Source organism: Miscanthus floridulus, chromosome 13 (genome assembly GCF_019320115.1).
Source record: "Miscanthus floridulus cultivar M001 chromosome 13, ASM1932011v1, whole genome shotgun sequence".
Classification (NCBI taxonomy): domain Eukaryota; kingdom Viridiplantae; phylum Streptophyta; class Magnoliopsida; order Poales; family Poaceae; genus Miscanthus; species Miscanthus floridulus.
The window spans coordinates 4583410-4601820 of NC_089592.1; the positions used below are offsets into that span (position 1 = coordinate 4583410).

Sequence of the window (18411 nt, forward strand, 5' to 3'; positions counted from 1 at the left end):
AGTCGCGGGTTCGAATCCTGTCGGGCGCGTTGCTGTGAAATTTATGCGAAAAATGCCGGAGATGGGCGTGCGCTGGCCGGTGGGGGCCTCCACCGATTAAAAAAATTCCATTTTTTTTTCCATTTTTCCCCATTTTTTCGGGGTTTTTTTCGGTTGCAACTTTGCCGAGTGTCGGGCACTCGACAAAGGCTTTGCCGAGTGCCCGACAAAAAACATTCGGCAAAGACACCTTTGTCGACCCATTTTTTGCCGAGTGCAGCATTCGACAAAGCCTTTGCCGAGTGAAAATTGGGCTTTGCCGAGTGCCCAGAGTCCAGTAGTGACTATTACCACCACATCCAAGTAAAATAGGTTGGGCTTGATTTCAAAACTTTGGAAGCTCTTATATATTAGGTCCATCATTTGGATCGACAAGAAAATATCTACAAAAGCAAGTTTGGAATGGATGGAATGGACGCACACCATGCTAAAATGGCATGACTCAGTTTTTTTTCGAAAGCGTGCATTGGCACGTGCTTAATGAGAAATTAGATACAAAGTACGGCCGGTGCTAGCCACGGCGAGATGCCAGAGACAGCCAACTGGAGGAACACTTACACGAATCACCGGCTACAACGGTGGCGCTAAGAAGGTGTACTAACTGAGGAAACTAGCTGTGCAACTAAAGAAAGAGAGAAAGGTAGACCGCGGCCACTAATTGGCTAAAACGATCAGCGACGCGAGGCAGCGAAAGCCCGCGGTGATCCAGGCGTCCGCCTCCTCCAGAATAAGCGCGAACAGCTGAGACGGCGTTCCCGTGATGTTGTCAAATGTTCTCCGATTGCGTTCCTTTCCAGACCTTCCAAGAGACGAGCAGAACAAGCGAGTCGAAGCTACGCTTGAAGGTCTTCGGAATGGCTCTTCTCGTATTCTGCCACCAGTCCGACAGACAAGAACTATCAAGCGGCACCAAGTGTTGCATCCCCATCCTTGACAGCAGTCGGTGCCAAACCTCACGAGTGAAAACGCAGGAGGCCAACAAGTGGTCGGTGGTCTCATCCTGCTGATCACAGAGCACACAAACCGCGTCTTGCTGAAGGCCGTGACACTTGCGACGCTCAGCTGTCCACAGGCGTCCACGGAGAGCAAGCCAGAAGAAAAATTTGACCTCAGGCGGCACTGCCGATCTCCAAACTTGCTTGGCACCAAACAAGGTTGTCATCCCTGTGAAGTAAGCCCTGTACGCTGACGAGGCGGTGTAAGCTCCACTCTTCGTCCATTTCCAGATAAAACGATCGGAGTCCAGTGGCGTTAGGTGGATCTCTTCGAGCTTTTCCCACAATTGAACGTATTCACATAGTACCGGGCCAGTCGGCGCCCCGGTGATATCCCTTGCCCACTGGTGGTTCAGCATCGCATCCCAGATTGTGTGATTGCGCTGGCGACACCCGACCGCACGGAAGAGATTTAGCGCGAAAGTGCAAATTGCGCCGTCCGGTAGCCAGGAATCCGTCCAGAAGCACGCGGTGGTGCCGTCTCCAACCTGGACAGTGACAGAAGCGCTCAACATAGCAGCGACGACGCGTTCCGGCTTTGAACGTAGCTGTGCCCAGGCCGCATCAGGCTGTGTCCGTCGCAGCCACTCCCATCGATGGCGAGGTGCGAAGCCAAGCACCCGGAGGTCGGGCAGCCCCAGCCCACCATGTTCGTTGGGCGAGCACACACTATGGAAAACAGAGCCTTTGTTTAGTGCAACTTTCTTTGTCGAGTGCTAAAAGTCGGGCACTCGGCAAAGGGTTATTTTGCCGAGTGCCGCACTCGGCAACGATATACACTCAGTAAAGAAGGCTTTGCCGAGTGTTAGGCAACTCGGCAAAGCTAGACACTCGGCAAAGGCCCTTTTTGCCGAGTGTCAGGCACTCGACAAACTTTGGCGCTCGACAAAAAACGGCGTCAGGTAACGACCGCCGCTTGCCGTCCAAGTTTGCCGAGTGCCAGCGGGTAGGCACTCGGCAACCCACTTCTTTGCTGAGTGCCAGATCCTGACACTCGACAAAGGACTAGGGCTGCCGGTTTGCCGAGTGCCAGATCAGGGCACTCGGCAAAGTTGTTTTTGTAAATATAAACCCTAAACCGCACTGCATCTTTCTTTAAATAAAAAATACCATTTTGCCGAGTGCTGGACGGAGAGGCACTCGGCAAACATTTAAAAAAAAAATTGGCACGCTCTTTGCCGAGTGTCCCCAAAGACACTCGGCAAAGGGAACACTTTGCCGAGTGCCTGGCAACTGGCACTCGACAAAGAGCATGTTTGCCGAGTGTCAATAGATGACACTCGGCAAACCAATTTTTTTTTTGTATTTTGACCTCCAAACATTTTCTGTAGTCCTCTTACATCACTTGATACTCCATGTCAAAATTTGGTACATTTTCTGAACTATTTGCTATATTTAGTTAATTTATTTCATTTAATTGAATTTTTTCAGAAAATGCAAATTTGAACTGCACGTGCATCGAATAATAGAATTTAATGATTCAAAAATGATATTCATAGTATTGAGTGTAGTGTGAGGCCGTATCCAGGAACGGACCCGAAATTTCGAACATCTTGTTCACGAAACATGACCACGAACTTGCGGACGAATTATTTTTAAATTCTATGAAATGCAAACGAAGTCCGCATGTGGAGATGTCATAATTTGTAAGCATCGTACGTGATAACGTGCACCAAACCTTCTCAATTTTTTATCACATCCTCCACATACGATATCATGACATCTCGACAAGTTTCATGATTTTCGAACATCGTTTGCATTTTATAGAATTTAAAAACAATTCGTCCGCAAGTTCGTGTTCATGTTTCGTGAACAAGATGTTCAAAATTTTGGGTCCGTTCTTGGATACGGCCTCACACTACACTCAATACCATGAATATCATTTTTTGAATCATTAAATTCTATTATTCGATGCACGTGCAGTTCAAATTTACATTTTTCAAAAAAATTCAATTAAATGAAATAAATTAACTAAATATAGCAAACAGTTTGGGAAATGTACCAAATTTTGACATGGAGTACCAAGTACTGTAAGAGGACTACGGAAAAAATTTGGAGGTCAAAATACAAAAAAAAATTTGGTTTGCCGAGTGTCATCTTTTGACACTAGGTAAACATGCTCTTTGCCGAGTGCCAGCTGCCAGGCACTCGGCAAAGTGTTCCCATTGCCGAGTGTCCGTGGGGACACTCGGCAAAGAGCGTGCCAATTTTTTTTACAAATGTTTGCCGAGTGCCTCTTGGCCCGACACTCGGCAAAGTGGTATTTTTTATTTAAAAAAAAAGATGCAGTGCGGTTTAGGGTTTAGATTTAAAAAAAACACATTTGCTGAGTGTCCTGATCTGGCACTCGGCAAACCGGCCTCCTTTGCCGAGTGCCAAATCGGGGCACTCGGCAAAGGGTCCATCCACACTTAACCACCGAACCGTTACCTCCCTCCCTCCCACACACGCGCGCCGTCGTGCCCCGTCCGCTCACCCGCTGGTGCGCCCCCGCCGCTCTTGCCCGCGCCGTGCGCCGCCCTCCCCTCCCTGTGCGCTGCGCCCACAGCTGTCCCCGCGTCGCGCGTCGCCCACCACAGCCGCAGCCCCGCGCCCACACCGCACACCGGTCGCCGCAGCTGCATCCCCGTGCACCGCGCCCGGAGCCGCCAAAGTGCCGCGCGCCGCCAGCCGCAGCCGTAGCCCCGCGCCCGCGTAGCACGCCGGCCGCCGCAGCCGTAGCCCCGCGCCCGCGTCGCGCGCCGGCCGCCGACCGCCGCAGCCGCAGCCCGCCCCCCCTTTCCCGCGCCGTGCACCACGCGCCGCAGCCCGCCCCCCTTCCCCGCGCTGCGCGCCACGCGTCGCGCTCCGGCGCCTGCCCCCGCCCCCGCGCCCGCGTGTGGCCGAGCATGGCCAGCTTTCCCACGTCAGCCCGCCAACGCTGGCAGGTGGAGGAGGGAGGAGGAGGGGGAGGAGGAGGGGGAGGAGGGGAGGAGGAGGAGTAGTAGTAGGAGCCGACCCTACCCCCGGCCGCGCCCCGTGGACCGCCCGCCCCGACGCCACCTGTGCCCGACCCCGTTCCCGACTTCGGCGACCCCGACCCCGACGCCGCCCACCCCTACCCTCGGCGCTCGTCAGGTATGCCCTCTCTCTTGTTGTTGTTGTGGTAGTGATAGTTGTAGTAGTATTAGTTGTAGTAGTAGTGCTAGTGGTAGTAGTAGTAGTAGAACTTGTGGTAGTAGGAGTAGTAGAACTAGTGGTAGTAGTAGTAGTAGTAGTAGCAATAGTGGTAGTAGTAGTAGTAGAACTAGTGGTAGTAGTAGTAGCAATAGTGGAAGTAGTAGTAGAAGTAGTGGTACTACTTGGATATATTCTTCTGCATGGATTGATATCCAAACTACATGGCTTCTCTTAAGACATATGTGCTTGTCGGCCATCGTGCCGTTGTTTTTTGCAGGTTTTGGAAACCTCACCATGCAGGGGAGGTTCTGCCGATTTTTTTAAATGACAGTATTTTGTTCTATTTTTATAGAGAAGAGCCTGTCGGAGCCGAGTCGGAGTTCCCGTCGCCGTGTCGGTCTACCTGCACCGCGTCGCCTCGCCACTGCATCGACCCGCCACGGCCCCGCTAGCCTGACTCCGCCGCCACCCTAGGTATAACCCCTCTTTCCGTATCATGATCATAGATCGCGTAACCCAGTTAGGCATCTCCTGTTCGAAAGAGATACGGTTGGAGGTATACAGATCTTTGCATATCTATGACCGTATCTGTTTCAGATTGTCCATGTTTTTTGGACAGCCCGCGGATGCGTAGATGGGTTAGTTTCCATGGTCTGCTCTAGTCCGAGACAGAGTTTCAGCATCACCTCCCTATTGTTCTCCGGATACGCACTCTTCTTTGGCAAGATGTGTATCTAGAGAACAGCGGGGAGGTGCTGCTAAAATTATGTCTCGAATAGGAGTAGAGCATGGAAACTAACCTCATCTACACATCCACGGATGAGATTATGACCTATCCTCACCAATAAGACAGTAGGAACACCATGTAGATGCAATTGATGGTTACATTACTCGCTGATATATATGTTAGAGGATGGATGACCGTCGGTGGATGTACACGGGCTAGAGAAGTCAGAGTGATTACACCATGGAATGGATGAACAAGACCGATGCTTTCTTGAACAATGCATTTGGCAAGGCTGCTAAAGAACATTGCCTAGTTTTGTGTCCCTGCAGCAAATGTGGAAATAGGAGAAGGGTAAACAAGGTGGAAATGGGTAAACATCTTGTGAAGAATGGATTTACGCCGGACTACACCCGGTGGGTCCACCATGGTGAAGCCCATCGTATGAGAGAGGAGGTGGTGAGACCACGGGTGGAGGCTTTTGATGCTGATGCCGGGGTAGCATACATGTTAGATGACTTTCACCAAGGACATTTCGACGAGGGACATGAGAAGGAGGAGATGGAGGTAGCCGCACAGGCGTTCTACGACATGATGGACTCAGCACAGAAACCCCTTCACGATCGTTCAACGGTGTCTCAATTGGATGCCACTGGATGCTTAATGGGGTTGAAGTCCGAGTTAAACTTGAGTCGACCTGGCTTCAATAAGATGTTGGCCGTCATTGGCACCCTGCTTCTGGAGGGCCACATTCTGCCAAAGAGCATGTACGAGTCACATAAACTCCTTCGTGCACTTAAGATGCTGTATGAGTAGATACATGCTTGTCCGAAGGGGTGCATCCTATTTAGGAAAGAACACGAGCATGCAAAGTTCTATCCAAAGTGTAAATCCTCTAGGTACCTAGAGGTAGACTCTGATGATGGCCAGAAGAAGCAACTTACGATCCCCGTGAAAATCCTATGGTACCTTCCGTTCCAACCGAGGATTCAACGGCTATACATGACCGAGGAATCCGCGAAACAGATGACATGGCACAAAAATGGCAAACGGTACAATCCTGACAAGATGGTACATCCATCCGATGGTGAAGCTTGGATCCGCTTTAATGACAAACATCGTGACAAAGCAGACGAGGCTCGTAATGTACGTGTCGCTGAAGGCACAAGTTTGGTTTTGGTGAATTGAAGAAACCCTAAGTGCTAACCTAGTTTATCACGTGATCATGAGATAGGTAGCACATTCCAAGTGGTGAAGCAAATGAAGATCATGACATGATGTTGGTGATGCCATGATGATGATCAAGTGCTTGGACTTGGAAAGAAGAAAGAGAAAAACAAAAAGCTTAAGGCAAAGGTATAAACAATAAGGAGCTATTTTGTTTTGGTGATCAAGATACTTAGAGAGTGTGATCACATTTAGGTTTGATAGCTGTACTATTAAGAGGGGTGAAACTCGTATAAAAATGCGGTTATCAAAGTGTCACTAGATGCTCTAACTCATTGCATATGCATTTAAGATCTAGTGGAATGCTAACACCCTTGAAAATGTTTGTGAAAATATGCTAACACATGTGCACAAGGTGATACACTTGGTGGTTGGCACATTTGAGCAAGGGTGAAGAAGTTAGAAGTGAAAAGGAGTTAGTCTCGCTGGTCACAAGGTGACCGGACGCTGGTCTCAGGCAGACCGGTGTGTCTGGTCAGTTGTAACAGCGAAGACGCTGGCGTCGGTCAAACACCGGACGCTGGGTCTTGGACTGACCGGACGCTGCGGTCCAGGGTCCGGTCCTGTTGTCGGGCAGCACTGAGGAAAGTCACTGTGTGACCGGACACTGGCAGGGTCCGATCAAGCATGACCGGACGTGTCTGGTCAAAGAAATCCGTTTCTAGAACCTTACTGGAAACGACCGGACGCTGAAGGTTGAGCGTCTGGTCAGTTTGTGCGCTGCGTCCGGTCAACTGATGACCGTTGAAATCTGACGAATAGTATTTGAAGCAGGGGACACATGGCGTGAATCACGTGACCGGACGCTGAGGGCCAACGTCCGGTATTGGACCGGAGCGTCCGATCACCCCGCGTTGTGCCCAGTGAAGGGGTACAATGACTCTATTTCATGGGGGCTTCTATTTAAGCCCCATGGCCGTTTGAAGCTCACACCTTTGGTCATTTACATTGACATAGCAACCTTGTGAGCTTAGCCAAAGCCCTCCCACTCATCTCCATCATTGATTCATCATCTTTGTGAGATTGGGAGTGAATCCAAGTGCATTGCTTGAGTGATTGCATCTAGAGGCACTTGGTGTTCGTGTTTCGCTGCGGATTTTGCTTGTTACTCTTGGTGGTTGCCACCACCTAGACGGCTTGGAGCAGCGAGAATCATCGAGCAGAGGGTGGTGATTGTCTCCGGCTCCGATCGTGATGATTGTGAGGGGTTCTTGACCTTTCCCCGGCGGAGAGCCAAAAGGTACTCTAGTGGATTGCTCGTGGCTTGTGTGATCCTCACCTTGTGTTGGTTGTGCGGCACCCTATTGAGGGTTTGGCGTGTGAAGCCAATTAGCGCGTGAATCTCCAAGTGAGTGAATCACCACAACGAGGACTAGCTTGCCGGCAAGCAAGTGAACCTCGGTAAAAAATCATTGTGTTTATCATTAATTCAGAGGTGATTGGTCTTCATTGTTATTCATCCTTGTGATTGATTGGTTCCTTCATCTACACGGCGGTATAACCTTCTTGATCACTCTCTTTACATTACCCCAAACTAGTTGACAAGCTCTTTAGTGTAGCTAGTTGTGAGAGCTTGCTTGCTTGGTTGGTGTGGCTTTTTAGTTAGCCTTTGAGAGCACACTAACATAGAGTAGTATCATAGCTATTGTGTGAATAGATACTATCTAAACTAGAATTGTGATAGGTGGCTTGCATTTTGAGTAGGCTAGCGCAACACTTGCTTCGCCTCATAATTGTCTAACCATTTTGTTAAGTATTGTTGTAGAAATTTTTATTAGGCTATTCACCCCCCTTTAGCCATTAGGACCTTTTAGTCATGCTAGCAACAGATGGGTTCAATCCTTATGGAATGATGGCTGCCCCATACACATGTTGGCCCATCTTCGTTATCCCCCCTAATCTCCCCCCCTAGTGTCTCCTTTCAACGACATAACATATTCTTGTCGTTGATAATTCCTAGACACCCAGGGAGTAATATAGGTGTGTTCATGGAGCCCGTGTTTGATGAATTGGTCCATGCTTGCAACAAAGGGGTATGGACATACGATCGAGCTACAAAGACAACCTTCAAAATGCACGTTTGGTACCACTACTCCCTGCATGACTTCCTGGCATATGGGATATTCTGCGCTTGGTGTGTTCACGGGAAGTTCCCATGCCCAATATGCAAGGAAGGTGTGAGGTTCATTTGGTTGCAGAAGGGTGGCAAGTATTCATCGTTCGACACACATCGTCAATTCCTACCTCTTGACCATCCATTCAGACAAGACATCAAGAACTTTATGAAGGGTGTCAAAGTGACAAACCCTACACCACGAATGATGACTGGTGCCGAGGTTCATGCTCAAATAGATGCTCTCATGCCCAATGAAGAAGGTGGTTTTGTGGGATATGGTGAGCAACATATGTGGACTCATATCTCAGGCATGACGAGGCTCCCCTATTTCGATGACCTTCTTCTGCCACATAACATTGATGTAATGCACACTGAAAAGAATATCACCGAGGCACTTTGGGCAACACTAATGGACACTGAAAAGTCTAAGGACAACCCTAAGGCTAGAGTGGACCTAGCAACGTTGTGCGATAGACCAAATCAAGAGATGCAGCCTCCTAGTCGTGGCAAGACCTGGAGAAGGCCTAAGGCTGATTTCATCTTGAAAAAGGACCAAAGGAGGGAAGTACTTGAATGGATCAAGACACTAATGTTCCCTGATGGGTATGCAGCGAATCTAAAGAGGGGAGTGAACTTAGACACTCTATGAGTCAACGGATGAAGAGTCATGAATACCATATATGGATTGAGCGGCTTCTTCCAGCGATGGTTTGAGGCTATGTCTCGGAGTATGTCTGGCAAGTGCTGGCAGAGTTGAGCTACTTATTTCCCCAGCTTTGTGCCAAGGAGCTCTCTCGGACCGTCATTGATGAATTAGAAAAAAGCGGCACCCGCGTTGCTCTATAAGTTGGAGAAGATCTTTCCACCCAGCTGCTTCTTGCCGATGCAGTATTTGATTGTGCACCTCCCATATGAGGCATGTATGGGGGGCCGTGCAGAACCGTTGGTGCTATCCAATCGAGAGATGTCTGAAGACTCTTCGCAAAAATTATAGAAATAAAGGCAAAATTGAGGCTTCCATTGCAGAGGCATACATTCTAGAGGAAGTGTCGAACTTCACAGAGAAATACTACACTGAGAACCTTCCTAGCGTTTATAATCCACCCCCTCGTTACCATGCTGGCAAAAATGAATCGAACCTCAGCCTTTTCCAAGGGCAACTCGGAAGCGCAAGTGTATCGACCACTAAGCAATTGAAAAATGAAGAGTGGCGCAGTATCATGCTATATGTGTTGACCAACCTTGTCGAGGTGCAGCCATTCATTGGGTAAGTTCTGAACGAACTAGTTTCATTTCACCATATGTCCTTGTTTCTTCGTCCAATCCCCTTGTTTCTCATTGGTATAGGGAATTTCTTCATCAATCCTGGCATGGATCAAGGCAACCTACCCCGCAAGAAAATGATACCCTTCTTTCAAGGGGTGCGGGACCAGAGAGCCTCGATTTCATTTGTTGGTTCAAACAGAAAGCCCAAACTGATGTGCCTATAAGTGACGAGCTGAGACATGTTGCAAACGGCTGTGCCGTTAGGGTCAAGTCATTTACCGGTTATGACGTGAATGGATATCGTTTTCACACAGCAAGCTACGAGTAGAGTCGGCCCAATCAAAAAACCACAAACAACGGAGTTGTTATGCCCGGCCCTGATGGACTCGACTATTATGGAAGAATTGAAGAAATCTACGAACTATCATTCTATGGTTCCAAACCTCTTACTCCTGTCATATTCAAATGCCACTGGTTTCATCCTGGTGTAACGAGACGGACCCCTAAGCTTGGGCTAGTTGAGATTCGACAGGATTTCATCTATCCTAGAAAAGATATCTACATTGTGGCTCAATAGGCCATCCAGGTTTATTATACGTCATACGCGTGCAAAGACGCCGATCATCTTAAGGGTTGGTCTATTGTGCATAAGGTATCACCACACGGTAAACTACCTGTCCCAAACGATGAAGATTACAACTTCAACCCAAACACATATGATGGAGAGTTCTATCAAGAAGAGGGGCTACAAGGGAGGTTTGACATGGACTTAACCGAAGAGATAGGAATGGAAGTAGACAATGAAAGGGATGATGACGAGGACGCTGGAGATGAGGTGCGAAATCTGAAGGACATACAAATGCTTGAGCGATTACGTTTAGGCAATGACAATGAAGACAACATTCCTCCTTCGGATAGTGTTGATGAGTTGGACAATGTTGATAGTGATGACGAGACCTATGATCTAGCTAATCTCAATCATGAAGATTATTTCTAATACATGTAATACTATGTTTTTTGTAATTATGTTTTGTTCATTTTTGCACCTATTTCTAATTACGTCTTATTTTTTATTGCAGGTGATTGAACAAAGATGGCGGGCAACCGTCATAGGTCCGTGAACTCGATTTACCAAAGACCATGTCGGCTACAGCAGGAGGCGAAGGGGGCGGTGGAGGGATCGGACAGGAGGAGGAGGAGGAGGACCGCCAGCCATAGGAGGGGGCCGTCTCCTCCCACGCCGCGTGAGGAGGAGCTGGAGGAGGAGGTGGCGCCCGTGGACGAGTCGAACGAGGAGCTAGTTTGGCAGATGGATGAGGAGGAGGAGGAGGAGGAGGAGGAGGGGTAGGCAATAGGCATGGGTTCCGCTTCTACCGACTCCTCTTCGAGTGTCTACTTGCGAGGTCCCACGAGCCTCCCACAGGTTCCACTTCCTCACCAACGCCCAGTGATTCGCCCCAAAGGGCAAAAGTAGGTAACTTTATATGTTATCACCACTACTTCATATGATATGATGAAAAAAAACTAATAATTTTTCTTAATCACTTGTGCAGGAACTGGGTGGTTGTGTCGGGTGGTAGCGCACGGCTAGTCAACGGCATCCTGGGTCTTCTATGTAGGCAACACTTCCCCGGTATTGTCACGTACGCATCGAAGACAGAGCCGGCCTACTCGTTTGACCACTACGCTGTCGCCCTTGATGTGGAGTACACCAACAAGGTGGCGCGGGTGAAGGCAGAGTTTTGGGTAAGTCTCCCTCGCACAACATTGCTCAATACGTCGTATTCATTGGACTTTTCTTAAAATAATGAATGGATACATTGCTTTTGTATGTAGACTTATTACAGATGCGAGGAGGGATTTGAGGCTAGGACGGAGCATGTGACTACCAAATCCTGTAAAAAACTTATCACCGACATGTGTCACGAGGTGCGCATCCAGGCAATCGTAACCTACTATGGGTCGAAGCTTGGAGAGAGGAAAACCAAGAAAGATGCAAGAGAGATACAGCTGACCCGGGAGCAGTACCTTGAGGTAAATGAAGAACATCAATATTGATTCGTTTTGAGATTAAGTTGGTTTAATTTGATCTTCTTATATGTCCAATACTTGATGACATGTAGATGATTCTCTGGTGGTGCCAAGCGTATCCCGAGTGTTGGGCGATGATGGCGGAGAGGTGGTTCATGGAGGAGTACCTCAAGATGCATAGGGATGCCCGGGACCATCGTTTGCAGATGCAAGGTCCAGCACACCATCAAGGCAGCTGTAGCCTCGCCGGATACAAATAAGCATGAGTACGTGGATTCATTTATCTATTGTGACGCTCAGTTCTGTCTGATTTCTAATCATCGTGTTGTCTTTCTCGCAGTCGGCGTCACATAGTGGTCAGGCTTGCTCGGACTTCCAAGCATGGTGTATGGCCCACAAGGGCAAGGCGACGTCCGACGTCTCCTTCAACCTAGAGGACCCGCCCGAGGCATACACGAACCCGAGCGTCCACTCCTGCATCAGTGAGTACACTGAGGTGGCGAGGTCGGTCCATGGGTCAGACCACGATCTGAGCACCTAGGACTTTGATGGAGAGGCCGTCATGAGGGCGGGGCAAGGCAAGAAACATGGGCGGTTCTAGCTTGGCGACGGCGTCATCGACACGGCCTCTACTCCCTCTTTCGCCTAGATCCGAGCACGGAGCACGAGTGAGAGCCCGACCATTCACACACGGCCGACTACTGCACAACACCGGGTCGACGCACTCGAGGTTATTCCTGTTTTACTCGTCATACATTGATTTTTACACACCTTAATTACCTTTGCATTACTAAAACATTAGAGTGAAATATTACAGGCCCGGCTGAAACAAGAAATGAGGCAACGTCAGGAGCTGGTGGCCCAGCTGGACGCTGAGCGGACCGAGCGGCAGGCCCAGGCGCAGAGGCTGACGGACATTACGGAGTTCCTACAAAGGCTTGGGCAACGTGTGGGCTTCTCTCTGTCAGCTGGGCTATTGGTTCCACCTCCGCCTTCGCGTCCTGCAGCTGCAGCTACTCCTGTGAGTATGAAAGTTTTTTTACTTTCGCTTGTGTTTTGCTTGTATGGCCTCTACCTTCCTAGATTAGCTATCCAAATAATCTTGTCTCACATGCAATCTTTACTCCTTTGTGCAGTCTCCATCTGACGGTGGTTCGAATAATCCACCTCATGCACCTCCGAATGATGGAGCTGGACCTTCACCACAGTCGCAGTGGCTGAAATGAGTGCACGTTGTATTTTTTTCATTTGTTGTTCACTTGGTGATGAACTTGTGATATACTTGTGGACTTTGATGGACTTGTGGATTTATTTGGATGAACTTGAGCACTTATTATTATATATGTGATATATATTATGATGGATGTGATTGTGCGGATGGATGTATGGATGGATGAGATATATATGTGATGGATGAGATATATATGTGATATATATTTGTATGAATTTATTTGTCATGATGAAATGTAAAAAAAATAAAAAAATTACCGTTTTGGGTCACTTTGCCGAGTGTTGCACTCGGCAAAGGACCTCGTTGCCGAGTGCCATGGTCACAGCACTCGGCAAAGCTGGAAAAATGGGCGCTCGAAAAACCGTTTTTCAGCTTTGCCGAGTGCCAAGACCATGGCACTCGGCAAAGATTTTAAAAAAAAAATTCAAACTTTGCCGAGTGCCAGACAGAGGGCCTCGGCAAAGAATTTTTTTAAAAAAAATTCAAACTTTGCCGAGTGCCAGCCAGAGGACAGTTGGCAAAGATTTTTTTTTAAAAAAAATATTCAAACTTTGCCAAGCGCTGGCCAAGGGGCACTCGGCAAAGATTTTTTTTTAAAAAAAATAAAAAATCTTTGCCGAGTGCCTGCAGGGTTGGCACTCGACAAAGAGACTGTCAACGGGGCCGGTGCCGTGACGGTCGCTTTTCTTTGCCGAGTGCCCCCAGGGCTCTCGACAAAGAGGGCTTTGCCAATCAATTTTTTGTCGTGTGTTCTTTGTCGAGCGTCACACTCAACAAAGACTTTGTCGAATGCAATTTGACATTTGCCGAGTGCCTGAGGCACTCGGCAAAGAACCTGAATCCAGTAATGACGCTACGGGGCATGACTCAGTTTATTGTTAACGACAGGAAAAATGGCGTGACCTGTCAATTGGTCACTACAAAAAAAATGTTATTACTCAAACTCCATACCACGTCAATATAACAGCACACGTGGAAAGTGTCCGCAACGATGCTAGTGTGTTTTTCATTTAGTCATGACAATATATGTAGGGATGAAAATGGTACGGATATTTTCCGATCGTATTCGAAACCGAATCCGTTTAGAGGGGTTGAAATCTGTCCGTATCCGAGTCCGGATATCCAACATCCGATACCATATCCGTATCCGAATACTTAAATCGCATATTTATGATGTCGATATCCAATCGTATCCTATCCGACATAGTTGACACTATCCGTATTCGAATCCGAATCCGGACAGAAATATGAAAACAAATGTAATATCGGTGATATCCGTCCGTATCCGATCCGTTTTCATCCCTTTGGTGTGGTCATATTCATTTGTCACGCAGGTCAATCTAATTCCTGAAAATTAAATTAAATTCAGCGTGTGCTTTCTTAAAATATTTATTTTTAAGGTTAAAAGACAACAAAACCCTGTGGATCTAGCTACACACACAAACAATAGAAACATTTTTTTTATAGCTGAACTGAACATGTACATGCATGCCATTCCTCCAACTCTCTCAAAGGCTCAGCAGCACTGTGGCCATGTCCTTCCAGTCTCCTTTTCTGTCGCCAGGTTCTTCCTAGCTGTAGGCATGTAGCTACTAGTTGGAAGTATATGTAAATACAAGAACCTCCATGCAGTTGAACAATCTAGGAGTAGTAGTCCCTCTCCTTTCACCTGGACCGGCTCCGTGACTATTGATTACCGTAGCAGCACTGCAGCACCGAGTTGGTGAAGCTAGAAAACGTGGCTCTGTCGGCTTCTCTTCTTCCCGATTCATTTTTTATCTTGGAAAACAAAATAGCTCTATGCTACAGTTCAAAACAGTACCGCTACAGTATTTCTAGAAGAGCCGGAGCACCTGGAAACTATACCAAGCAATGCCTTTCAAGCTAAGATGACACATATGTAGAAATACATGAGAGAGTACTTAGAGAGTAAATATAGCTAAAAAACTGTGATGTGATCTCTTGCGCTCTCTCTCTCTCTCTCTTCTCTCCTCCAATTCTTGGGCGTATGTGTGTAGAGAGATAGCTTAGCTAAATATCAATAGGACGACACGGCCGGTCCTCATCACAATTGGCGTGCTGTCTTATTTGAGTTTTAATTAGGAAAATAATCTTCTCTTATCTCTCTCCCCCCTTCACCACCAGTACCAGTAGCACCACCACTTGCAAGCAGCAATCAACCTCATTCGTCCTCGTCCGTCCAAGAGCTAGCGAGAAGAATACCGCACCGCACAACCGTATAGGCCGGCCGGCCATCTATCCATCGTCTTGTACATGTCTAGCTGGGTCTCCATCGATCTGTCTCTGTGTGTGGCGTGTGTGGGTGTAGTTAGGGCTGGTGGCCTTGTACTAGTCGTCCTCCTCCTCCTCTGGTCCTGCGGCTTCGTGCTATAAAGAAGCTACCTAGGCTGGCTGCGGGGAGGGGAGGTAATGACACAAGCAGGCCGCCGTCGATCGAGCTCGACCATGAGGGGAGCATCCGGAGACCAGCAGCAGCAGCAGCACGGTGGAGGCGGCGGCGACGATGGGCAGCTGCAGCAAGGCGGAGGTGACATGGTGATGCCGGGGTTCCGATTCCACCCCACTGAGGAAGAGCTCATCGACTTCTACCTCCGCCGTAGGGTGGAGGGCAAGCGCTTCAACATCGAGCTCATCAACCTCGTCGACCTCTACCGCTACGACCCATGGGATCTCCCTGGTAAGACGCATAAGCAAGCAGCATGTGAACCTACCAGCTAGCTCCTGCTAGTATGGAGTAATATCAAGGGGATCTGGCATATATGATTTCATGCATGTGACCAACCCCCTTTATTTTCTTTTCTTTTCATCTCATGTGATCCTTTAATTAGCCTGCTTTTTGCTTGCTGCTTGCTTTATTTTTCATGCATGCGATGATGGTGTCTATTTTCGCTTTTTTGTGTCTACTAACTACATGGATGCTCATCATCTCATGCTCTACATAAACCACCGCAGCTTTGGCTTCAATTGGGGACAAGGAGTGGTACTTCTACGTGCCGAGAGACCGCAAGTACCGCAACGGCGACCGCCCCAACCGAGTCACGCCGTCCGGCTACTGGAAGGCCACGGGGGCCGACCGGACGGTGTATGTTGAGGTGAAGCGCCCGATCGGGCTCAAGAAGACGCTGGTGTTCTATGTGGGGAAGGCGCCCAAGGGACTCAGGAGCAGCTGGATCATGAACGAGTACCGCCTTCCTTCCGGCGAGGCCGACCGCTATCAAAAGGTAGGAAAACTTATTAGCTTTTCTCCGTGCATCTGCTATAAGAAGTATATATAGTTGTATAAATAAAGATGATTTCTTTTTGAGAAATTTTTGCTCCCATCCTCACTGCATGGCTGCTTCAATTGGTTTCCCTTAATTATTGATTCAGTTGTTTTTCTTTTTGAGTTCTTTGAGATCTTGGCAAAGCTAGCACACAAAGTTGAAAGATGCCTCCACTGCTTAAAATTCCCCACTCTTTTCTGAAACAAAGAATCCCCCACTTTTGGGACTTGGGGTTCTTGATGGATGATTGCTAGCTTCTGTTCGTGATCGCCGGCTGGCATATGTATATATGCAAACACTACTCTTGTTAAAAGCAAAGTGCACCGTGCGAATTGCACGTGCAAGATCTAGCTAAGTTAATTAGGTTATTCTCATCGTCACTTGCAAAAAAAAAATACATGAATTTTTTCTTCAGTACTTGTCCGAGCGTTTTTAGAACTAACACAGAGAAGGAACTCGAAAACTTTTCCAAGTTTCTGTACAGATCGGTTACTCTTTTATTCAGATTTTCCTTTTGCAAATACTGGACCCTCCGTTTTGGATGTATGAAACATCACACTCTTCATATGTAAAAGTTTTTGAGACTTAGTATTTTTCAAGATCTGCACATATCTGGGATGATAACTTCTCAAAAGAGAAAGCTACTTCATGGTTCTCAAACAATATATAGCAGTACTGTAGAAACGACACATACAACATCAGATCTAAGAACGAAACTTAATTAATATTTTGGAGTACTGTTATGTGCCTATCTGTTTAGTGTATAGCGTGAAGCACAATCTCCTTCACATGAAAACTTTTTCAAGTGACATTTTTATGTTGGCTGCAAACTTCCTCTCTCTTTCAATATATAACCATGGTGTATGCACATATACTTAAATTGATCACTTGCGCATAAGAAAATTTTCAGTCTCTCTTCTAATTGCATGAGTTAGTTACTTTTAAGTGTTTGTTAATTAGGAATACCAATTTAATTTTGTAGTAATATTGATTAATTCATTTTCATATCATGTATAGGAAATTTCTCTTTGCAAAGTGTATAAACGACCAGGGATTGAGGACAACTTTCACCTCAGCACCACAACGACAAGATCATCCAGCTCAAAGGCTGCAGCGACTATGGAAAAGAGGCACCACCGGACTTCAGCGTCACCCCGCCTGGCACCAATGTTCGACGGTGGCCACTCATCAGCTCACATGAACAAGCCATACAGTGGAGCAAACACCACCATAGCCATGACATCGTCAGCTGCAGCTCGAGCAGCAACAATGGAGCCACAGACATCAATGTTCCTGTCAACCCCCTCACTTAGCTCCACCACATCGACGGAGGAGGACGGTACATCACTCTACCACATGAAAGGTGCTAACCCACAGATGTTGCCTTCTTCCACACACGCCCTGCTTAATGCAAACTCCGCTACAATGGCAACAATTCCAATAGATGAGCTGAGTAGGGCAATTGGATCATATAATAGCCAAGGAAACCCTAACCAGCCCTTGCCACAAGGTCCATTGCTTCCTTTTCCTAGCATGGAAAAGATTTGGGATTGGAATCCACTCCTAGAATCTCCTAAGGTTTGCACAAGCTTCAAGTGACTTTCAGTACATGGCTCGAAGCATTTATATGCATGCTTGCATGCGTGCACGTCTTATATATGAATACAAGTGTGTATATGTGCAGGCACCATAATTATTATTTGGGCTAGAACATGGTTAAGATGTAATGGAATATATAGGATGAGTTAGTTCTAGTCCTATGCAATGCTCCACTATATATATTAATCAGTTCACCATCTCACATGAATAGGTGGTGTAACAATATGTCAATTTCTAGCTATTATTTGATAATGCAGACCTTGTAGCATAACTCGATTAGAGATGGAATAAAGATTATTTCGACATCTGGTCTTATGCTTATATATGTACTCCCTATGTACCACATTGACTATCACTGTGGCATAGCATTTGAGGGTCTGCATTCACACCTTCTGCCATGCATCTGGTCCTGCATCACACCTTCTGCCATGCATCTGGACCCCCTCTGTCCACGTTCAGAGAATCTCTGTTGTACCTCCTCAGAAGCTAAAACGACACTGATAAAGGGACAGAGGGAGTATGCTTCAATTATCATTGATCAACTTTGAAGCATATACTATATATATTGAGATTTGTACATGTACACTGTTGAGAAAATGCTATTGTGTGATTATCATCTTCTAGCTCGGTTCTTTAAAGTTAAAGTGTTTTTGCATGATCTTATGTATGTTAGGTTCCTAGTTCAGAAACCAGTAAGTCTAGTTAATTAGAACTAGCTAGCTAGCATCCATCCCCCTTGA

General features: G+C 47.3%; 1 protein-coding gene across 1 annotated transcript; it reads left to right on the top strand.

Annotated features, from left to right (window-relative positions):
- The first annotated feature begins 14946 nt into the window (after positions 1–14946).
- Positions 14947–17826, top strand: LOC136500814 (NAC domain-containing protein 35-like). The gene is made up of 3 exons (XM_066496259.1): positions 14947–15486; positions 15762–16030; positions 17090–17826. The coding sequence occupies exons 1-3, from the start codon at positions 15219–15221 to the stop codon at positions 17669–17671; spliced, it is 1119 nt and encodes a 372-aa protein (XP_066352356.1). The 5' UTR covers positions 14947–15218; the 3' UTR covers positions 17672–17826.
- The last annotated feature ends 585 nt before the right edge of the window (positions 17827–18411 follow it).

Coding starts and splice junctions, on each gene's coding strand:
- LOC136500814 (XM_066496259.1), top strand. CDS start 15,219: ATGACACAAGCAGGCCGCCGTCGATCGAGCTCGACCATGAGGGGAGCA. Junction 15,487..15,761: donor CGACCCATGGGATCTCCCTG/GTAAGACGCATA, acceptor AAACCACCGCAG/CTTTGGCTTCAATTGGGGAC. Junction 16,031..17,089: donor AGGCCGACCGCTATCAAAAG/GTAGGAAAACTT, acceptor TATCATGTATAG/GAAATTTCTCTTTGCAAAGT.